The following is a 25,037-nucleotide window of genomic DNA, read 5'->3' on the forward strand; positions in this document are numbered from 1 at the left end:
CTTCTACCATATGGTTTCTGGGAATCAAACTCAAGTCATTAGGCTTGGTAGAAAATGCCCTTAACTGCTGAACCATCTTGCCAACCCAAGAAACATGAATCTTTCAGGCTGGGTTGCAATGAAATGGAGTTTCAGAAAACCATTCCAAGAAGAGAAAAATATATTCCAACAAGGAAAAAGTATGTAACACACAGCATGGGCAAGAGAAGAGGATTTTTGTGAATTAAAATATTCCCTCCTCCAGCAGGAGAGAGACTCATTAAGGCTCAGGAAGCTAATGAAATCAAGCTTAGCAAACTCAGGAAGTTTGAAATTTAAGAAAAAGTCATTTTTACTATGTTGATCCTATATATCCAAAAGCATGGGAGGTCTTTCCATTTTCTGGTATCTTCTATAATTTCTTTCTTTAACAACTCAAAGTTCTTGTCATACAGGTTTTTAACCTGTTTGGCTAGAGTTATTTTATGTTGTTTGTGGCTATTGTAAAGGGAGATGTTTCTCTGATTTCTTTCTCAGCCCCTTTATTGTCTATATACTGATTTTTTTAGTTAATCTTCTATCCTGACACTTTGCTGAAGGTGTTTATCAGCTGTAAAAGTTCCCTGGTAGAATTTTTGGGACACTTATGTAAACTTTCATATCATCAGCAAATAGTGAAAGTTTTTCTTCTTCCTTTCTAATTTGTATCCCCTTGATATACTTTTGTTGTCTTATTATTGCTCTAGCAAGGACTTCAAGTACAATATTGAAGAGACATGGAGAAAGTGGACAGCTTTGTCTTGTTCCTGATTTTAGAGGAATCGCATTCAGTTTCTCTCCATTTAGTTTGATGTTGGCTGTTGGTTTGCTGTATATTGCCTTTATTATGTTTAAGTATGTTCCTGTTATCCTGATTCTCCAAGACCTTTGTCATGAAGTGTATTGATCAACAGTAAAAATGGCAGTCTTATCAAAAGCAATCTACAGATTCAATGCAATCCCATCAAAATACCGGCACAATTCTTCACAGACCTTGAAAGAACAATACTCAACTTTATATGGAAAAAGAAAAAAATTCAGGACAACCAAAACAACCATGTACAATAAAGAAACTTCTGGAGACATCATCGTCCCTGACTTCAAGCTCTACTGTAGATCTACAGTAATGAAAACAGCTTGGTATTGGCATAAACACAGACAGGTAGAACAATGGAATTGAATTGAAGACCTGATATTAATCCACACACCTATGAATACCTTATTTTTTACAAAGAAGCTAAAACTATACAATGGAAAAAAGAAAGCATCTTCAACAAATGGTGCTGGCATAACAGGATGCTGATATGTAGAAGACTGCAGATAGATCCATGTCTATTGCCATACACAAAACTTAAGTCCAAATGGATCAAAGACCTCAACATAAATCCAGCCATCTGATCCTCTTAGAAGAGAAATTGGGAAGTATCCTTGAACAAATTGGCACAGGAGACCACTTCCTGAACATAACTCCAGTAGCACAGACACTGATCTCAACCATTAATAAATGGGACCTCCTGAAACTGAGAAGCTTCTGTCAGGCAAAGGACACAGTCAGTAAGACAAATCGACAGCCCACAGAATGGGGCTGACAGAGGGCTGATTTCCAAAATATACAAAGAACTCAAGAATCTAGTCACCAAAACACCAAATAATCCAATTACAAAGTGGGGCACAGAACTAAACAGAGAATTCTCAATAGAGGAATCTGAAAAGGCTGAAAGACAATTAAGGAACTGCTCAACATCCTTAGCCATCAGGAAAATGCAAATCAAGACAACTTTGAGTTACCATCTTGCTCTTGTCAGAAGAGCCAAAATAAAAAACACCAAGGACAGTTTATGCTGGAGAGGATGTGTAGAAAAGGGAACACTCCTCCACTGTTGGTGGGAGTGCAAACTTGTACAGCCTCCGAAATAAGTACGGAGGTTTCTCAGGAAAATGGTAATCAGTCTACCACAAGATCCAGCAATTCCACTCTTTGGCATATACCCAAATGATGCACATTCATACCACAAGGACATATGTTCAGCTATGTTCATAGCAGCATTATTTGTAATAGTCAGAACCTGAAAGCAAACTAGATGCCCCTCATCTGAAGAATGGATAAAGAAAATGTGGTACATTTACACAATGGAGTACTACTCAGCAGTGGGGGGAGTCATCACAATGAAATCTTGAAATTCGCAGGCAAATCGATGGAACTGGGAGAAACCATCCTAAGTGAGGTAACCCAGACAGAGAAAGACAAACATGGTATGTACTCACTCATATTCAGATATTAGACATAGAGCAAAGGATTACCAGCATACAATCCATACCTCCAGAGAAGCTAGGAAACTAGGAGGACCCTAAAAGAGACATACATAATCCCATAGAGGCAAAAGGGAAAAGAACTCCTGAATAATTTGGGAGCATGGAGGGAGGGGAAAGGGAGATTGGAGAAAGAGGAGGGAGAAGAGGAGGACAGAGGAGAACATGAGGGATCAGGAAGATTGAGTCAGGAGATGACTAGAGTAGAGCAAGAAAAGAGATACGACAATAGAGGGAGCCATTATAGGTTTAAAGAGAAATCTGGCACTAGGGAAATGTACAGAGATCCACAAGGATGACCCCAACTAGGATTCTAAGCAATAGTGGAGAGGCTTCATTAAATGCCCTTCCCCTATAATGAGAATGATGACTACCTCAAATGCCATCCTAGAGCCTTCATCCAGTAGCTGATGGAAGCAGAAGCAGACACCCACAGTTAAGCACTGAGCCAAACTCCTGGAATTCAGTTGTAGAGAGGGGGGAGTAATGAACAAAGGGGTCAAGACCAGGCTAACCTGAGCAAGTGGAAACGCATGAACCTCAGTCTGATAGTTGGGGAACCAACATAGGAGCAAACCAGGTCCCTTGAACATGGGTGTCAGCTAGGAAGACTCAAACTCCATGTGGTCGCTAGCAGTGGAACGAGGATGTATCCCTTCCCTATGGAGGGTTACTCTCTCAGCCTAGATACATGGGGGGGGGTAGGTCCTGCCCCAAATGATTTGACAGATTTTGATGATCTCTCACGGAAGGCCTCACCATCCCTGGGGAGTGTATGGGGGATGGGATGGGGGTTCAGTGGGGAGGTATCGGAGGACAGGAGCCAGAGGAAACTTGGAATGATATGTAAAATAAGATTGTTTCTACTTTAAATAAATTAATTTTTTTAAAAAGAAAAAGTCATGAAATTCACAAGATTTCTCTGCAAGGTTACTAGTGCATTTTTTGTTGTTGTTGTTTTTTTTTTCTGATTACCTTATTGTCAATTTTCAGTGCTAGGGTGACTTTACAGAAGCCTCCTGTTGAGTTACCTATGCTCCTATAATTACCCCTATAAGCTGATTAGCTCACCAACTAGATTTGGGTAAAGTTGTATTTTGGTATATCCTCAGTTACATATCTGGGTGGACACATATCTGTCACATCTCTACCCGAAAAGTCATGCAACACATAGACTAGGAAATGTATGAATAAGAAGATTAGCTGTGCCTGAGAATTGGTGAGTCATTTACAGAGGCTGCTATAAAAGATGAAGTCAAGTTGAAATAAGTAGAGGATGACACAATTAGGTGAACACATGGTCCTTAATTCTTAAGAACTTTGAGTACCAATTATAGCAGTTTGAATGTTTCCCCAATGACAAAAGAGAAAAAAAGGATGAAACTATGAAGAGTTATTTATGACCTTACATTTGGAATGAGCTGGGACCTGGGAATTTGGTAGATGACAAGAGAAACACCAGCACACAGAGCTCCCAGATACATGGCAACTGAGATTATCTGAGCTTAGGTCCTAGATGGCACTGGGTTTGGGGGAGGAATGGGGTTCAAGAGTGATGAAACATCACTCATCTGGCAAAGAGTTTATTAGAGAGTTGGACAGTAGCGTGTGGTGTATTGAGCTGGCAGGCAGCACTGGCTGGGTCTGAAGAATAGTGTACCCCTGCTCAGGGAGAGCAGAGATTGCTGAGGGTATACTGTGGGGAAATATGCCCAAGACTGACTGACACCACTCACCTATCTTTACTTGCAGCACATGTGTATAAAGAAGTACCCAGGGTGATAACAGAGCAACGCACAGTCACAGGACTAGATGAGGCATTTTAAAGGTACAATGGATGAAAGAAATTCGACTGACAGTAGAAAAGTAAGAAATCAATGGCGAGTTTTATGCCACACTGTAATGTAGCATCTAACTTAACTGATAGAAACAGGGAAGAGGATTCTGGGATTGAAGCCATGGTATTAATTGTAGTGAATGGTGCTATATACTAAGTTAGCAGCAACTGTGAGCTATCAGCGAGTAAGCTGCATGTGAGCAAGATGAGTTCCCCCACCCTGGGATGAGAAAGTTTGTGTGCTGAAAAATTGGCCATGCTGGCTAATAAGATGCTTCTAATTCAGCAATTCACTCAACCTCCCTAAGCCTTATTTTTCCTTACCCTTGACATTACTGTGGATTGACACAGTGGGTGGCACTTGCTAGTGTGTGTTTTTCATTCTGTTCATTTTTTCCAACCAGTCACACAATAATTTATATTAACTGCTGTGTATTTAAGATTTTGATTCATAAAGGTGTTCCTTTTTGGAGAAAGGAGTTGCAATTCTAGTGTATAGTCAGGGGAGCATGATGGGAAAAAAGACAATAGTATTGGAAATCTACTTTTAAAGATGGGCAAAGTTCAGACTTATTAAAGCATTGCATATTTTGGTGTCTAAGCATTTTCACTTATATTATTTCATAGTTTCCATATTCCATATTCGAATGTTTCTGAGTTTAAGAGAAGCTCTGAATTGACATATAATGTTGCCGATAATGTAGGAGGTACAGTATTTTCTTGAATGTTCTTTTATCTATAATAGACTCTATATTACAATTCCGTTTTTCTGTTCTGTGATGGAAGCTATAATTTTATTCCACTTTTCACATAACTTAGAAAGTTCTTTTCCCTCAGAAGAGCCGGTTTTTCCTATATAACATGAGCTTTTCACATTAAGAATGAAAAAGACGGAGACACTGTAGTTGATGGTTGCTGTCAATCTAGGAAAGAGTACATGCATGTTAAATAGTGCTCCTTTCATCTTCTGATGATTCACACTCACCAGAAAATTGTTTCTGTTTTTAAACTTCTCCATAACTACTTAAAAACAAAAGAATGAACATTTTAGTGGGAAAAAAAGAGAAACATACTTTATAAAACACTGCAGTAAGGGCTAAAGAGTTGACTCAGAAGTTAAGAGCACTTGCTGTCCCTCCAGGGGATCAGAGTGCAATTCCCAGCACACAAGCCAGCTGACTCCCAACTGCCTGCAACTCCAGCTCCATGGGATCTGAATCCTCTTCTGGCCTCTATGGGCACCCTTATAAGTAAGGAATATACTCATACTCATTTATATACATGAATGTACATAAAAATAAATCATTTAGAAAGTAAAAATGAGTTGCCGTTAATGTTTTTCGTCTGTGTTAGAGACATTTTGCAAACAAGACAAAGTTTGGTGCTTAGCATTAAAGTTTAGCAGTGAAATGTATTTTCGACTCCAGTACAACAAATACATGCTAATAAATTATGTAAAACTCTTTTTGGAATCTTGGGAAATGGAATGTAAATATGTTTAAGGGAAGCAAAATGAAACATGATTGTAGGTTGAAATACCTAAGTCCCTTGGACGAATGCAAGGATCTGAATATATATATATATGAGAGAGAGAGAGAGAGAGAACTGTTTAAGAAAATAAACACATCAATACCTTCCAAAACTATTAATGAGTTGCTCATTTTTCTATGAAGCTGACTGTATAATTAGACTTTTTTCTTATCTTGAGGTAAAAGTGAATTTGACTTTTGGTAATAAACAATAATGGGTTTTGGTCAAATTGGAAGAATAGTTGTATCAACTAAGCAGGTTAATAACCCCTTAAAGGAGTCCTTGGTTACAAGTGTTTGAGCAAGAGGTCTTGTGTTGTCTGGGGCAAGAATGGGGTATAGGGATAGTATCAAGAAAGTAGTACATGACTCAGCAGTTGTGAGACCTGCTGCTTTTGCAAAGCATGGGGGTTGAGTTCCCAGCACTTGCGTGGTGGTTCACAACCATATGAGGAGATCCAGTGCCCTCTCCTAGCCTCCACAAGCATTGCATGCACAAGGCAACCCCCCCCACACACACACATGGAATAAAAATGAATGACTCTAAAAAAAGACCAGGTGCTTGAGCTTGGAGTTTAAGAAATGACCATTAGAGGAGGAAACAGCCCCCTCCAATTAGGAATAAATTCACACAGCACATACATGCTTATGCCCTCCAATTGATTATTTAAACAAATATGCAGCTGACTTATGTGAGACCCCATATTATCAGGTGATTTCTTTCTTCCTAGCTGCAGCCATCTCAGTAAAAATCAGAACATTGCTGATCTCCAGTGTGTGAATGAACAGTTGTGTCTCTCCTGTTTATAATTTTCCTGGCTTCTCAAATCAGTCATATGGGTGAGATGGGTGTTTAGGAATTTCAATGAACCTTAACTCTGTTGAATAAACCCTCGGTTATCTATTGACACTTCGGTACTTACTATACTATTGAACTGGTAGCCAAGGTCTCTCTCTCTCTCTCTCTCTCTCTCTCTCTCTCTCTCTCTCTCTCTCTCTCTCTCTTCCTTTCCCCCCTCTTTCTGGGTCTTTCTGTCTCTCTGTGTCTATCTCTGCCTCTCCCCACCTCTGTCTGTCTGTCTGTCTGTCTGTCTGTCTGTCTCTGTCTCTGTCTCTCTCTCCTTCTCTTTGTGTGTCTGTCTCTGTCTCTCCCTCTCTCTGTGTGTCTGTCTGTCTCCTCTCTCTGTCTGTATGTCTGTCTGTCTCTGTCTCTCTCCCTCTCTCTCTTTCTGTGTGTCTGTCTGTCTGTCTCCGTCTCTCTTACACACAATACAACGTGGTCTGTTTAAAATGTAAGAAGGGCTGACTTTTCTTAGCTAGCCAGCACAGCCAGAATAAAGATTAAACTTACATTTCATTCCAGTTGACCAAAAGAAAGAATGATTTTGTGACTGGCATGGATCTGCAGCTTTTCACTTGGCACAGCTTCTTCCCAGCATATGTGAGCCAGCAGGAAAATGAAAATGCTTTGTAGCTGAAAAGAAACATTGATCCAATAAGCGCAACACATGGGAGGAGATAGCTTCCTAAGAGGGTCAATTATCACCATTGTCAAAGTCAAATGACAAAAAATACATTTACTCTTGTAAAACGTGCTTTAAGAATCGCTGTATAAATTTATGCTAGCTATGTGGGAAAGGTTGCAGAGCAGGCAGCCCTGTCTCTTCCTCTACCTATGGAAACACCAGTTCAACCGCACACTGACCAGCTCCCTCTAGGAAATCTAAAAACCTGAAGGTTCAGTACTTGGATTGCAAGAACAATTACATTTAAGTAGCCATGGAAATTCACAACCTTCAGCCGCAGACCCCACCCCTTTCCCTTGCCATCTGTTGAAGGTGGCAGTGGGGTTTGGGGCAGGGTGTTCACAACACCTGGACATCCCCTCAAGATGGATGGAAAATCCTTCAATTTACACCAAGACAGAGACACAGGGACTGTTGTCACTCTTGTGTGCATTAAAACGCTCATCAGAGAAGGTACAAAGTTGGGGGTTGCTGAGAATACAAAATAAAGGCAATAGTCTCATTTTTCTGTGGTGTTTGTTGTCTCTAATTTTTTTGTGTTCTTATGTTTGTTTGTTTTGATTTTTAAACATTGTCTCACTCTGTAATTCAGAGTAGCCTGGAAATTTTTATGTAGTCCAGGGTGGTATGAAGCTTGATGTGGTCTTCTTATCTCAGCTGCTCAAGCCTGGGCTACAAGCATGAAGCACCATGAAAATTTGCTTTTTGAAAAAAATTATTTTTATCAGCATACATTTATTGTACAAAGTAATGGTTTCTTTGTGCTGTGTTCATGCAGGCATATTGTATATTTTAGCCACATTTGACATTCCACTGCCTTCCTTCTTCACCCCTCCTTTCCTTTTGTCTTCTTCTCTTATAATTACCTCCCTTCACATTTATCCCTTGGTTATATTTACATTACCTCCCTCGGTTTTCCTGCTAGATTCTACATATGATACTAAACATACAATATTTGTCTGGGCTCTTTTGCTTAATCTGATCTCTGGCTTTGTCTTTTTTCATGCAAATGACAAGATTTCATTCTTATTTATGGGGCAATAATACTCTATTGTGCTTGAGTAGAATATTTTACCTATGTTTATGTAGTTGGCTAACTAGCTGACTGTAACTTAGCTGGGGTGAGTACAGATGCCTTCCACAAGGGTGTATGAGTGTCCACATAGTAGGTTAGTTGGGGAATAATAGAGGTATACAGTAGTCCATTTGTGCATATTTGAGGATTCTCAAAAGTGAGTTCCAACTGTCTATGCTAATCAGCAGTTTGCAAAGTGTCTCTTTTTCCTAACTCCCTCTCCCCTCCCCACATGCTCCCAATTAGCTCAGGAGATCTTGTTCCTTTCCCCTTCTCTGGGGGACCATGTATGTCTCTCTTAGGGTCCTCCTTGTTTCCTAGCCTCTCTGGTGGTATGGATTGTAGGCTGGTAATCCTTTGCTCTATGTCTAAAATCCATATATAAGTGAGTACAATTCACAGGAAAATAGATGGAACTAGAAGAAACCATCCTGAGTGAGGTAATGCCATCACAAACCCATAACTTTCTTGAGTGTTTATCAGATTTAAAAGTTTTCTTTTGAACCCATAAAGTATAAAGCCGTGAGGCCTATCATTTACAAATAGAGATAATTTTTCCTTTTCCTTTCCTAATTTTCAATCTCTTTTTATATCTTTGTCTTAATGTTTTAGCTAAGACTTCAAACAATATATTAAACAAGAATGGAGAGAGTAGGCACCCTTATCCATTCTTATTTTAGATGAATGATTTCAGGTTTTCCCCATTACTACAATGTTACTTTAAATTTGTAGTAAATAGACTTTATTAAATTGAGGTGTATTTTGTCTATTCATAGTTTCTTTGGGAGTTTTATCACAAAGGCATATTGATCTTTGTCAAATGCCTTTTCTGCATTTCTCAAGATAGTCAGATTATTATTGCCCTTAAGTCTCTTTACTTTATTTTGATTAAATTTTGACCTTGTTCCATCAAAGTGATCTTGAATTCTGTTTCCCAGTATTGAATTGAGAAATTTTGCATTAATGTACACTAGGAAGCTTGATCTGGAGTTTTCATTTCTCATTGTGTGTTTATATCACATGGCTACCTGGGTAATCCTGATATTATATGAGTTCCTTCCCTTTCTATTTTATGAAACAATTGGAGAAGGGTTGGAATCATGTCTTTTTTAATATTTGGTTGATTTCATCAGTAACCTGTCTTTTTAAATTGCTTATACACCTGGTTTTAGTTTTGGCAGGCCATATATATTTAAAAATGTGTCTATTTATTCTAAGCATTCCAACATTTGGAATATAAATTTTCAAAGTATTCCCTAATGATCTCTTGAGTTTCACTGGGGTCTACTCAAAGAAGACCCTGTTCATCTCCAATTAATTAATTAATTAATTAATTAATTAATTTTTTTATGGTTTGGCTAGGGCTTTGTCAATATGGTAAGTCCTTTCAAAGGTGAAACTGATAGTTTATTAATTCTACTTATTATTCTTTTTGTACTTCATTAGTCCCTGCCCTGGTCTCTATTTTTTCTTTCTTTGCCAGTTTTAAATGTAGGGATTTGTGAAATGAATTTGGAAGTGTTCCATTCCTTTGTATTTTGTGGACTAGCTTGAGGAGCACTGATGTTGGTCCTTGTTTGAAGGTCTTGCATACTTCTGCCATAAATCCAAAAGACAAGGTCTTGAGTTGGCCCAAATTCACTTCTTTTTCTTCCAAATCCAGCAGTGAATGAATAGGAAAACTTCCCAACCCCCAGATTCTCCCTGGAAGAAAAATTCCTTCTTTTATTAGCTTTAAAAAGTACTCCAGTTTACATGCACACACACACACACACACACACACACACACACACACACACACACTGTGGAATTTTGACTTAATCATACTGTAAAGAACAGGATGAGAGCTGTTAGGTTATCTCAACTTTCCTTAGACTTGTTTTTCACTTTAGTTTTTGGTCACTTAAAATGAAGGCTCCAAGTATGATTGATAACAATTTGTATTCCTAAATTATGTCCTGTGGCATGAAGCATATTTATGTACTTTGTTACTTATATTGGCATATTATTCTATATTCTTTCACATTTAATTCACTGATCATTTAGTTGCTTAGAGAGATATATTTATATAACACATTTCAATGGCCCCATCAAACTGTCTCTGTATATCTGTTCATTAGTGATATTTATTTTATCTTTTTAGCCAACTAAATGTTTTAATAGCATGTAGTGAATATTTATTTATGTATTTATTTATTAATGGTTTTTAATCTTAGAATTCATTTCTTAGTGTGTTCACAGTATTCATATTGCTTGACATGGTGATATGAAAACTTGAGATTATAAATGAAAATTTTTGTGACATTTATGGAAGACAGTCTGCTTATATGCCTTTTGATGGTAAAGGTTACATGACAAAGAGCCTCCAGGAATCTCTCTGATATGACTCACAAGGAGAGAATCCTCTCACTAAGAAGCAATTTCAGCTTGCTAATGTGTTTGGAGTTCTCATAATTACAAATGTCAAAATATTTACACATGAATATAATTTATTATATAATATACATTATTATGCACATAATTGCACTGGCATTCTAATTACCATATCATGGCATGCATTGTGTTTTATGAATGACTGGAGAGATTAAAAATATTTTTGTTCTCTACCTAGCTAAGGGACTATTAATATTTGATAGCTTTTAGAAGAGGAAGAGTCAATTTTCTTTAAGAGTATGGACCCTAGTACATGGCTCATGCTTTCAGAGCAGTGCCCATATCCAAGAGTGTTTGTGTAATACAAATTGCATGAGAGAGAACAGTGGGTGTAGAAGAATACACCTTTAATCTGAGAATACACCTTTAAGCTGCTGGGAGACAGAGGCAGGTAGATCTTTGCAAGTTCAAGGCCAGCCTGGTACACATAATGAGACCTTCTCAAAAAACTATATAAACACTACACCCAACACACACACACACACACACACACACACACACACACACACACACACACCTTCCTCTCAAGGCTCAAGCATCTTCCAGGAAGAAGGGGAAGAAAGACTAAGAGTCAGAGGTGACAGATGATCACAAGGAAACTTTTCTGACTACAACTGGGTAGAAATACATATGAACTCAAAGCACCTGTGATAGCACCCACGAGACTTGCAATAGCTCAAGTCAGACAAAATTCCAGTTCATAGAGGGAAGGTGTGCATGAAGCCCCATCCCTAGTCTAGTTGCTACTGATAACTGGTAGCTGCTGGGAGAAGGGGAGTTTCTTAAAGAAAAGGGTGAGGCCCCTGTAGGTCAACCACCATCCCGTGGATGGCGAATACCCTTCAGTATAAGAGCAGTCAGACTAGACTGGATTTATAAAAAGAAAATGAAAACGTAAAGCCGGGGTGAACACGATCATTACAATATATGGAATCCTCAAAGAATTAACAAAATATATTAATCTTATAAACATGTATTTTAATCACTAGTTTTAGGTTTTCTTTTGAGTGTCAAATGCTGTATGTATAGTATGTTTATTAACAACTGATTTCATTAATTTTAATCAAGTTTACCAATGTTCTCTATATTCAATTGACAAAGAATTTAACCTTTACAACTTTACTCTAAATATGTTATTCTAGAAACTATTACATACATATAGTTAACTTAAAACCCAGGGGTATTCCATGAATAACTGTGAAAATCAAATAATCCATTGGTAATTCTTACTTTGGTAAGACACTAATCTGATGAAGTGTCTGTACCACTCACAACCTTATTGGGATCAGAGAGCTTAGCTATGCTTATCTATAAATTAAATACTCTGAGTGCACCTTCTCTCCTCCTATATACTAGTAACTATTATTAATCATTGAAACTAAGTCATGAAAAGTAAAATTTCAGAGAAGCCGCTAACCAGGATGAACACTGTCTACTTCATAGTGAGTCACTGACTATAGCCAATGTTTTAATATGGTGAAGGGAAAAATGAATACCCACCTGGAATCTAACTTTTATTAAGTGATCTTAAGAGGAAAAATAAATCCGCACCAATTGATTTCCCAACATTTGATGATATATTTGCTTCTTCAGGTGAGAACAAAGCGAATCACACTCAGGGGGGAACTGGGAAAATTCTCTGCGGCTCACCTGTGTGCCCAAGTCTCTGGAACATTGTGCAGGGTGCACACTGTGAAGCTTAGGTGGGAATGGAGCCCAGCGTGGATGCCGCCGCCGCCGCCAGAGTGGGCACCTCCAGGTGTGTGCACAGGCTGGAAATCAGTACAGAAGCTACTGCAGTATACTTGGATTAGCTGATAGATGGACCTTGATAGTTCAGCTGTCACTTTCTCTATGAAGCCTGGGGGAGTAAAGGAGAGAGATTGGGATGTCTGTGAAGGGTCGTATTTCTCATAAGCCATCAATTATAGCTTTGAAATCTCTTATAATGAAATTTAAATAAAAATTTAATTAAAATGACCCTTACTAACTGAAGCCAATTAGCCACCTGGGCCTCTGGAGGCAGCCTGGCATAGCTGCTGGTAGAGCATCTGTCTACACACTTGCAGATCTTTAGCAGTAGAGATTTCAAAAACATATCATTTTAGTTACAAATTGGAGGCTCTTTTTATGATTAATTTGGCATGCCAATCGATTGAAATTTGCAATCAATTATATTCTGGTTTGTAATTTTTTAGAGTTAACCATAAGAAAAGGATCATATTTTCTAACTGGTTTATGATCACTTCAGACAAATTCTATCTAAAAGATTTGTTTACCATTGCCTGAACACTTATCACCTGTCTTGCAATGATACAAAGGATTGTCACTGTGAGCATCAGTTTTTAACTGTCAACTTGATACAATCTACAGTCTTCTGAGGAGAGAGTCCTAGGGAGGGGTTTTCTATGTTGGGTTAACCTGAGGATTGTTACCTAATGCAGGAAGATCCAGCCCTTTGTGAGAGGGTTCCACTCTCTAGGCTGGGTGTCTGGAACTATAGACAACAAACAAAAGCTCGATGAGTGTGAGCAAGCAAGGATCCATGCATTTTCCCTTTCTACTCTTGACTTCGGATGTGATGCTTTAAATTTTGGCTTTGACTTTCCCTAAATAGTGGATTGTAACTTCATATTGAAAACTAAACAAACCCTTCTTTTTCTAAGTTTTCTTTTGTTAGGATACTTTGTCATAATCACTTAAATGAAGCAAGGGCAGTCATAAAGGACGAAAAACAACCAATCAACTAATAATTTTCCTATAGGAGCAAAGTAATATTACTTTGAGGGGACAGATCGGCACATCCCTAGACACTTCCTAGGGTCTGTTGTGACAGGATTCAAGCACCGGCTAGGTCATGTCCCCCATGGAAACATGCAACCTCCTCCAAAGTCTGTTCTGAAATATAACTTGCAACTTGGCTTCTAGTTGTTTTGAAAACCAAATGGGGCAAAGAGCTAGCTTTTGTCGTGTTCTTCACTATTGCAGTGTTAGAGTGTGTAGGCTCCTCAAGATAGAAACTGGCTTCAGCATGGTGCTTCTTCCCACACCCTGTCCTCCAGCAATTCTGCCCACAATTAAGCACTCTTTGTTGTTGCTCAACACATGCTATTATTCACTTAGTTATTCATAAATGCACACGAAATTTATGATAGACAAATTGTGCTTATTTGCCTCATTTCTTAAATGGTGCCCCTTTTTTTTTGCAACAGCCTGGGGGAAGATGAGCAAAGAGAAAAGCCTCTAATTAAATTTCTCTGAGAAATCAGCAGTGGGAATTAATGAAGCAGAAGCAAAAAGCAGCATGATAATAGTCCTAAAAGAAGACTTGTCACACCCTGGAGGCCACCCAACAGGGATTTTTCCTGAATCATGGGTGGCAGAAATTTGGAAGTTTCTAGAAACATCTTGTTTCCTCTTTTCAAACTGCTGTCAGTTCTTTGGAACAAGAAGCACAAACTTCTTGTCAGTAACACCCAATCTTGTGAAAGTTTTCCAGCAAATTCATATCTAACATTATTGATCTGTCCTCAAGTTCATATTTTTTGAGAACCTGAATTTTGATACTTAACGAATTCTACTCTTTACTGTTAGTGCAGAAAGAGAGTTCTGGGTTATTATCTGTGTCTGTGAGATTGCTTAGTAATATGTCCCAAATGTACTCTATGTTTCCAGAACTCTAGATGAAGAATCCATTTCACATGCCTCATCGGAGGCCACAGAGATGACCCAGAGTTAGCAAACCCCTGCTATGAAGACATGACTATCTGAGACCAGCACCTCAGGACTCACATGGAAAGCTAGGCATGGGGGCTGGAGGGATGGCTCAGTGGTCAAGAACACGAGATGTTCTTCCAGAGGACTGGGGTTCAATTCCCAGTACCTATATGGCAGGCAGCTCACTGCAGTTTTTAATTCCAACTACACTATGTTGACCTTCATAGCACCACTGTTAAATATATGCAGGCATACATTCATACATATAAAACAAATATTCAAAAAGACTTCATCCAGTGGTTTGTATCCATTATCCATACGCTGGGAGGCAGAAATGGATGGCTTCCTGAAATTTGCTGTACAGTCAGCCACGTAAACTCCAACAGTAGTAAGAGATCTTGCCTCAAAAAACAAGGAGGGGTGTGACTATGGAGGACACCTGATGGTGACCTCTGATCTCTAAGCACATATGCATGCATGCATACTCCTGCACACACATATATATATACAACAATGACATCATCAAATTATTCATGAATCAAGACCGTTGGCTAGGTGGAGAAATATGGTGAAATAATATTTTTTCTTTTTTCTTTGAGAAAAGAATTATGTTAATTTATTTGTAAAATAAATATATGAATTGAAATCTGTTGTGATCTATTATGGAGTACAAATCTTTGGGCACATTGCTGTTCATTTTTTATGGAATTTCATATTCCAATGCTATGAAGGGTATGGAGGAAGAGACCTCATTACAGCACTCCTAATAGAAATGGGCAAGACTTTGTATCAGCGTAACTGAGCCTGTGCTCTCCACAGGTGATTGTAAGAATCTGTGCAGGGAACATTTGAGGCATCCTGTGTCACTTTGGTCCTTCCAAGTCCTAGAGTCTCCCAATGTTTGTGTCTCCTTAGCATTGGCTCCAGTGTTTTCTTCATAGCCTTCTGTGATGACACATAGAGGGTGACTCTAATATTGAACAACTCTTTCCAACTGTTGGAATTAGAGTTGAGACTGTATGTTTTTCATGCAACTCCCAGCTAGAAACATTGACTCTGTGGAAGGCAGGTTGTCTCCAATACATCTCACAGTCAGTCCTGCATTCAAGGTTATCAGTTGTTAGTTATATTGTCCCTAGAGGATGCTCAGGTGTTCCTCTTTTAAAGATCATCTCACTGTACAAACAACATTCTCAACTACATGCCATCATATTTTGTGCCTATTAGGACTAAATTCAAGAGTTTATTCTTGGGTCCCAGAACTCAGAAGTGGTAAAGCTGATGTTAGAAACTAGATCTGAAAGTGGATCCTGGTCTGAAGCATAGAAACACACACCCACTCTTCACAGAACTAGTAAAGAATCCTTCAACTTTTAGCATCATCACCCCAGATCCTCTGTGAGTCCTGTTTCAGAATCCAGTCCTCCTGTCTTGTCTACCAGCTGGTCTTTCAAATAAAGTTGGAGTTGAAATTCAAATGACTTTGGAGATCAATGCCTACAACTTTTCTCATTACAAAATCTAACTCATTGTAAACTTTTCTTGCAGGATCTTTGGATGGTTAAAAGGACAAGTCTTTAATTGCACTACTTGAGAGGCAGAAGCAGGGAGATCTCTGGGAGTTTAAGGCCAGTCTGATCTTCATAGTGATTTCCAGAAGGGCTACATAGTGATACCGCTCTAACAGTCTCAAAATCAATCAATTAATCAACCAACCAACCAACCAACCAACCAATCAATCAAAACCCCTTTCATTCCAGTCTCTCTCTACAGTTAGGTGTCTCTACTTTTCTCATTTTATTTAAAAACCATAATGAAGGTTTAAACAATACCATCTTTTTTATTCACTTGTGAATTCATCACTTCCACTAGTAGAATGGATCATAAGGTCTGAATAAACCACTTTCCACCATGTTATGTAGGTGTGTGTTGGTACAGTACTTAGATGGGTAATTGGAAAAAAAGTGATGGAATTCTAAGACTCATATCCTTTGTCACCTTTATTCTTCAAATGCTTGGATGCATATTTTCATTACCTTTTTTTGAAGTCTCTGATTTCTGATGAAAATTCTAAAAAAATAAGAAGAAGTAAAATATTACTAATTTAGAAAAATCACCAAACCAGTAATATCTAAAATCAATACACTATAATTTCTCTGAGATGAGAAAATGATAAAAACATCTTTCAGTATTATTTATCTGTGTTGCATGTTAAATACTGGAAATCTATATTGCATAATAAGAAAGCCTTCTAGATATTGCCATGAGTGATGTAGGTTACTAGATTTTTTAAAGAGATTGCTCAAACTATCTGAGCTTTTCATTATTAAAGCGCTCTGCAGACCTTGTCTAGGCTCTGACTCTCCTCCATGATGGGAACTAATCTTCTGTTAGAAGTGCATTGCAAATTCTTCTTGGTCACCGCCTGTCTCTCAATATTAGCAAATACACAGACATGAGCTTTGGGAACCATCCTAAAGAGGACCAGAAGAAGTGGGGAAAGAATCATATAGATTCTCCACCCAGTTTTATTTCTGTCCCTTTTTAGAGTATTAATTAGCTCATAGTTGAACACAGAAGAAAATGTGTTAAATCATATCATAAAAACCACAATCTGAAATGTGATTGTTCTTATTGTTTTATCTGTCATTTATATTCATGTCCAAACATGATGACTGCATTTATGTGTGTGTAATTCCTTAGCTGGCTTGAGGCTTGCTGATTCTAAGTTCATTAACATGAAAACAATACATTGTGACTCACAGGTCCACTCAAAATAATGTTTCAGCAGAAAGGAAAGCTCTCATTTCTAATAGTATTCATTCTAATTGATGGAACTTTTAGAAGATTGAAAAATAATTTTATGGGGTCTTGATACATTGGCTCATGCCCCTGGTCTCCTGCCTCAGCTCTTTGGGTAGCTGGGACAACATATGTGCATTGCCATCTGAGTCATTTTTCCTTTAATTAAAAATATTAAAGTTTACTTATAAGGATGTTATTTAAATAAAAAGCATATTTATTGAGCAAATAAACTGGGGAATAACTGTTTTCTTGTATCAAAGAACTTCTAGAGGATTCCTTCAGAGAAAGAATATTTCTGCTATGGTAAAAATATAATTAAATTTGAATGTAACATTTTGGTTCAAAATGTCATTTTATGAGCCTCAGAAGCCCTTGTGTTAGGTAAATATTTCACTAGACTGTAGCACCAAACACTAGTACCCACAACTATAGATATTGTCTTCATCCTGCCCAGGTGGGCCAGACTATGTGAACCCTTAGCTTAGCTTGACTGGAATGTAATTTGTTCAGAAATGTAGACATGTATTATAAAATAACCATGACAAACACCTGCAGCACAATAAGAAAGGACATATTTTCCACTCTGTGCTTTAGCTTTCTTTTGGAGTGTTTTACAAAAAATATATTAAATGAGTTTCTGAAGTATAACTTGAAGGCTAAAGATTGTTTTCAGTGCTAAGTGGGAGCATGGAAGAGAATAGAAGAACATTTCTAATTTAATTCTTCATTTTGCCAAACTTTCATTTATTAGAGACTTAATTACTTCCCTACATTGCAGGAAATAGTGTCTTGCAAAGAAACTAAAAACGAAGCCAGGAAAACAAGCAAAGCTTCTCAGATTTGAGAGTTGCTGGCAGAGACTGGGACCCCTCAGTGTTTGTTATCTTAGGTTTACAGCAGGTGGACAGGTTGGGCCTTGCTGACTATTTAATTGATAGTGGTTACTACAAAAATCATGCAAAATATATTTGGCATTTAGTCCTGGTGTTCTTCCATATGCAGGCTCACAATTAAGACAGGATGAAAAATTGGTGGGCAGGATCAGTACATACAACATGGAAACAATGAACTTCAAAGTCTATAAAAATAATTAAGACTTTGTGGTTGGGGCATAGGTGATTAAACTATCAATTATTAAAGAAAATAAAGCTCTTGATTCTCAACTTTCTTTCCATTCAAATCATTTCCTTCATGAAAATATGAAGCTATGTATGAGTTCAGTTGCAAAGAAAAATATCACACATTTAGTGCATAAACCCACAAGGGCTGTAATGCATAAATCTAAGCTTTGCTTGCTCATAATTGCCTATGGCATTCTCAGGAAATAGCCAGTTCTCCCATAAGGGTTCTTTGGGTTTCAGATTTATTGAGAGGTTGGGTAACTTAGAGAAAATTTTAGGTTGTTTTTCAGAGCGTTTAGGAAATGGCTTCTTGTGAGATCAGGCATTTTATTACTTGGAGAACTTTGGTATCATGTGAAGAGCATCAAAAAAAATTACATCCAGCCTCAGAGTCTCCACAGAGAAGACACATATCCCCACTTCTACATCCAGTCTGATGTGACAAAGGTCCATGTTTGTCATAAAGCTACTAATTAATGGCCATGAGATGATGGGGACAGGGATGGAGCTTGTGTGAGTTAAAGTCTCCTTGCCAACCTTGGGAGGAAGACTCAGAGCTACCACAAGAGTCAGCCTCATCACCTCCAGGTGTTGACAATGGTTCTGATTTAGGTGCCACCATTGAAAACCAGAGAGGTTAATGAATTTCCCACAATCTGATTCAGAAAGAAGAAAATAGGAGAGCTTGGATGCCAATCACATTCGTACCACTATAAGACTATAGCTCTATAAGGCTATCAGCTCTAAATTCTCACAATGTCTCCAAAGTGTGACCATCATCTCCAATGATGACCAAAAAGACATGAATTATTCTATGGGAGATAATTCTCACTGGTTTGGCATTCTGACTTGACATCATTTAGTGGAAGTGAAGTAACTTTTAATTATTAAGTTTATAGAAATATTTATTTTCTGACAAGCCCATGAGTATCCCTATGGGGGGTTATCTAGGTTATTTTAGCCTTTGAGCACAGGGACTATCTTGGTTGCATTAACTGAAGTGAGGCCTCTTACTTCAGAAGGAACCATTCCCTGGCTGGAATCCTGGGCTATGTGAATAGAAGGAAACGAGCAGCAGTGTGTGTTCATTGCTCTCTTCTTCCTGATTTCAAAGGCAACATGACCAGCTACTTTCCTAATGCCTCAGCTCCCCTGCACTGACGGACTGTTCTTTGAATTGCAAGTCAAATAGACTCGTCCTTTCTGCGTTTTTGTCATATGTTCCACCACAGACACAGGAAAGTGACTCCATAAATGGGAAAGTAAAAGAATGGATTTCTTCATTAAGGAAAACTCAGAACAAAAAATCATTCTTAGACAATAAATTTGGGGAGTATTGATTATCTTAAACACAGGTTTGTTTGTTTTTTTAATGCTTAGATGCCTTGGTTTTCAGCTGATGTTTATTTTTACCAGATTTGTTGATCTGTGTCTGGGGCATTTTAGGATTGTCAACATCACTTCTCACAGAATGCAAATAAATTATTTGTTTCCATTGTTTAATCACAAAACAACTTCTGATTAAAACAAGGCATAGCCACGCATTCAATTACTGACTTTTCATAGCCACTCTAGTGTCAGCAACAGTAAGCAGCCAGCATAATTACTCACATCTCCAGTAAAAGTGATTAGGTACATTTGAAATCAATCTTTTGAGAATTTTTTTGACTAACGTATTTAAAAGTGGTATCATCTTTATTGTTCTTCTCCATGCAGATAAAGAATTCATGTGTTCATGTATTAGTCCTCTGTCCCTAAACACCATGTGAAACTGATTTGAATAATAAATAAACATGTTAAAAGTAAGTAGGACATTCCAGAAATTAATGATCCACAACTTTTAAGTTGAGCATCATTCTGAGTAGTACATGAAAGTCTTCCGTGTCCAACTCCTTACTACCCAGGGCCAGCGTCATCCCTTTGTCCCCTGCGTCCACACAGTATTTGCTGCTTACCCCTCAGTCACTTAACTTTGTAACTACAAAATTAGCTGTTTTGGTTTTGGAGTATTTGTGCTCAAGTAACCACATTTGACATAATGGCCTCGAAGAGCCAGAGTAATCATTCTGACAGTTGTGTTATAAGTTATAGGATGTTATTATATTACTATACACAATCAGTTTCATTGGTTTCTTTATGAGTCTATTTTATAAATTAAACCTTATTGCCAGTGAACCTGTATAGAGTGAACGTGGTCCTTGGGGTGTGTTAGTACAGATGGGATCTTAGCATGTTCTGGAAGAGACTATCATGCTGCTATTGTTACTATTATACTATTATTATTAGTACTATTATTATTATTACTACTATTATTATTATTACTATTATTATTATTACTACTACTACTAGTAGTAGTAGTAGTGATCACTTGCATGAGTAACTGACACATGGTGAACAGATTACATAAACACTGTTTTTGATTATAACTTACACTGGAGATTTCCCTTCTTCCATCAGATTTAAAAACTTACACAACACTCTATTTTTCCAAACGCTTCAAAGTAGTACATTGTAGAGGGTCCAGCTCCCAGAGAACGCCCCGAGATCTCACAACATCAGTGTCTACTTCACATTCAGTAAGAAAACACAGATGTACTCTACCCGTCCAGGCTATACAGCTGGACAGCTCGGTACCTATGCACAAGACCACCATCACCAGCCTATGTACAACCTTCTAGAACACTGTGCAATGCATCTTCTGAGATACTTGTGGACTCTGCACTTGGAAATTTTGAGGGAAGTCACATATCTCCCAAGTGTTAAAAACTTCCTTTTAGTTTAATTTAATCTCTTGGGTGTAACATAATTGAGCTGCCTGTCATGGATACAAACACACACACACACACACACACACACACACACACACACACACACACACACACACAGCGAGAGAGAGAGAGAGAGAGAGAGAGAGAGAGAGAGAGAGAGAGAGAGAGAGATGATTTCCAGTAATAAAAATATTTCATTCTCTTTAGTTGATTGTTGCATGCAGGTTTAATTCTATGTAGCAACTGAAGGTACTTACCTGTGGTTGGCTCTTCTGAAGTAGTTTTAGTTCTTGTACTGTATCTGAAACTTGTTTGGTTTCAACACATCCCAGAACACTGCATATATTTTTAACTTCTTCAATAATATTATTCACGTGTGGCTGTGGATGACAAGATGACATATAACCATTTATTAAAATTTATCTTTAGTTGACCTCTTTCTCATGGGGGAAGGAGTGGAACGGAATGGGGCTTTTTAAATGACTCTATATCCATTATATTCTTTCTTCTTCAACATCTAAGCTTACTTTAAAACATGCTGTACATTTTTAGAGGTTTTCTGTGTCTAGGCCTGGCTTTACTAGCATCTGCAGGATTCCCTGACTTTGAGAGACAAATCTTAAGCTGCCATGTCAGTTCCCAGGTGTCTGGGCTTAGTGCACGGCACTGGCAGCTGGTTCCAGTCTCCAGGCAGTAGCCAGTAGCCACACCTCTGTATGCCATCAAGCATCAGCCTAGCTGAGAGACAGAAGAGCTATAAATCCACATCCAGCTCCTTGTCCAGAACTTTTCTTAGCTTTCTCAGGTCCTATGTTTGGATATTCAAGCCCTCACATTGGATACCATATGTAACCCCGGTTTTCTCTATACCACCAGCTCTCAAATCATGACACCAAGACTTGTTATTACTATGAAAGCTTGACCTTAGTTCAGGCTTCTTCCCAACTAGCTCTTACAACTTAGATGAACTTGTTTCTGCTAATGTGTGCTGTCATGAGGCTCGTGGCTTTTTCCTCTGCACCAGGCCGCTGTCTCTGCCTTTCATCTTCCCCGAGTCCTATCTGTCCCCAGAGATCCCATCTAACCTCTTTCCTCCTAGGTATTGATCATTCAGCTCTTTACTAAATCACAGTGACACATCTTGACACAGTGTAAAGGAATATGCTGCAACAGTCTCTAACTGCTTTACTAACTAACTTAAATCTAACTTAATACTATGAAAATAAAGTGAGAGATGGAAGAAAGGAAAATGAGATAAAGGAGGAGGGTAAGTGAGGCAAAGACAAGGACTCACAACATAAAAATACTTAAACCTGTTTACTCAATTAAATTTAATTTTAGATTCGCAAGTTTTTATATTAATAGGATACCATTTCATCTCTTTGGTGGAAAAGAAAACCACTTCTTAATGCCTTCCTAGTATGATTTAAGATATTTTTATAAATACCGAAAAGAAACTTGGGGTGAATAATTAATGAATATTGCAGAATTAAAAGTAGACATTCCATAGACATGACTAATGAGCAAATATGGAGGGTGTTTAGTTCAGATTTGCTTTAAGTCTTTCACATATTAAAAATATGTGAATTTTTATAGCCATTCATTATAGCATGGAGAATAAATATCTGTAAGTGTTACAGATGTTTTTTCCAATCAGCCTGGTCCCACAGCTGTGTCAGCCCCAAATGAACACAGGAAGACTTACATTAATTACAAAGTATTGGCCAAAAACTAGGGCTTCTTATTGGCTAGTGTTGTCTTAATTATTAACCCATAACTACTAATCTATGTATTGCAACATGGTCTTATCTTACTGGAGAATGCCTGACTCAAGTGCTCTCTTCCTGGGATCACATGGCAACTCCTCTCTGCCAACTTTTCCCAGAATCCTCCACATCTCCTAGACCCACCTATCTTGCTGCCCTATTGGCCACAGTGTTTTATTCATCAACCAATAAGAGAAACCGATATACACAAGACATCTGTGTCAGATGAGTAACCCCTGTGCTGAAGAGTCAGCTGCTTAGTTAGTGTGTGCCTCGTTACAAGTGGACACAATCCTACTCGGTTAAAAAAAATAAACCAAAAATCATACTTTCCTAGTAACTAGAGTTAAAGTTGTGGTTTTCTGTGCATATCATCAATACTGGGCTGTAATTTGTAGTGTAATATGTAAGACCGGATTTTGTAGATGGAGTTTCTTTCCACCTGGTCCATCTGCCCATCAGCCCAAAATAAACACACAGAGATGTATATTAATTGTAAACTGCTTGGCTGATGGCTTAGGCTTCCTATTGGCTAGCTCTTTTCTAATTATTAAACCATGTGGTCTTGTCTTACCACAGAATTCTCCAGCATGTTACTCTTTCAGCGGCTATGCAGCATCTCCCTAGTGGCTTCTCTCTGCCTTCTATCCCCCAGAATTTTCCTCTTTTCCTAGCCCTGCCTATACTTCTTGCCTGGCTACTGGACAATCAATGTTTTATTCATCAACCAATAAGAGAAACATATGCAGAAGGACATCCCCCACCAGGACTTGATGAACTGGATAGCCCCATAGATGATCATTCCCCTGTTAATAGACTGTCAACACATCCACTGAGGTCAGCACGGCTCTATGGCAAAGTTTCATGTTCCACCCACAACCAATAAAGTATTAATTTCCATATGCCTACACCATATATTGTCTACAGCAGGAACAATAGCAACTAAGCAGAAGGTTGTTATCAAGATTAAAGGAATAAAACGATAAAAAATTGTCAATGATAAAATTTTAATGTTTAATTCTGAGCCATTCACATATGCTTTAGATTATAAAAGAAATCAGACCTTGCCTATTATACACAGATAGCTAATGAGGTGAGGATTAAAATGCCATAAAATTATGTGAGTGGGACACTTAAAGTGGTGTTTTCTAATTTGTGCACTAGAAAGAGCCAATTGATGTATATTCTAAAAAAATTCATAAAGTTACCAATTAAAATAAAAATTCTGAGTTGTCTTGGGTCTCTGGAAATGTGGGAGGTAGTTTACTCTGTAACTGTGGTGCAGTATATCTTACATAATCTATGTATCTCATTTTACATTCACAAAACTCTGAAAGATAAATATGTTAATTGTAGTCATGAGTCACTGAGAGTTCTAGAACATGTTAAGTGAAATAATTCAATCTTAAAAATAACACTGTGATGAATTTGATATGAGAATTCAAGAAAGATTGGATTTACGATGATGCCAAAATTTCATTGCTTGGCAATAGAGGGAAGTGTAGTTTTAGTGGCTGAGAGGGAGATGCCCTCTGTTGACGTCTAACCACCAAAGATCTCCATGAAGATAAGAGTGACCTCACAAAACTCATATCAAATACACACATTCAAGTGCATTCACACGCAAACACACACACACAGCTTTAAGCCTGGCAGATATTCAGACATCATGAAATTTTTAGGACTGCCATTCAGTTCGGGTATTTTTGGATACAAAACAGGAGCTACCCAAGTGAAGTAGAACAAGGTTCTAGCTCTTTTAATTGTCATATTAAGAAACACAAATACACAAACCCTTCATTCTCAGAAGACTGTGTGTGTGCAGCTTAGCACATAACAGAGATTGATTAGTTTTTCGGATACCGGCAGCTAGAGTGACCCTCCAGTCTGAGCTTCTGCTCAAACACTGGTCCTTCAGTGGCCTGAGGGAATGATCTGTTTGGATGTAGGTTCTGGCATGAGGAATTAATGTTTATGGTTCACATTCTGCCAGGTGCTGATAGATGAAACCTCAGATAATTGGATACAGTGGGGAAAGGGATGATTTGGGGCTAAGACTCAGAGAAGGAAAATGACATTGGGTGGCTTATGACCTGTAAAGGGCAGAAGAAGACAAGCCTGATGGAGAAGTT

At 38.1% G+C, this 25,037-nt stretch overlaps 1 protein-coding gene across 3 annotated transcripts in view; it reads right to left on the minus strand.

Annotated features, from left to right (window-relative positions):
- Pik3c2g (phosphatidylinositol-4-phosphate 3-kinase catalytic subunit type 2 gamma) overlaps window positions 1-25,037 on the minus strand; it is a 302,408-nt gene that overhangs the window by 232,634 nt on the left and 44,737 nt on the right. For 2 of the 3 annotated variants that reach the window (XM_027429943.2, XM_035448878.1), the window contains 4 exons: window positions 21,397-21,519; window positions 16,482-16,515; window positions 12,379-12,589; window positions 7,046-7,168 (listed from right to left, as the gene is read on the minus strand). In XM_027429943.2, the coding sequence (XP_027285744.1) occupies window positions 7,046-7,168; window positions 12,379-12,589; window positions 16,482-16,515; window positions 21,397-21,519 (491 nt within the window). The remainder of the gene's footprint in view (window positions 1-7,045; window positions 7,169-12,378; window positions 12,590-16,481; window positions 16,516-21,396; window positions 21,520-25,037) is intronic. The other variant, XM_035448879.1, reaches the window with a different exon arrangement.

The sequence above is a fragment of the Cricetulus griseus genome, chromosome 8 (genome assembly GCF_003668045.3).
Source record: "Cricetulus griseus strain 17A/GY chromosome 8, alternate assembly CriGri-PICRH-1.0, whole genome shotgun sequence".
Classification (NCBI taxonomy): domain Eukaryota; kingdom Metazoa; phylum Chordata; class Mammalia; order Rodentia; family Cricetidae; genus Cricetulus; species Cricetulus griseus.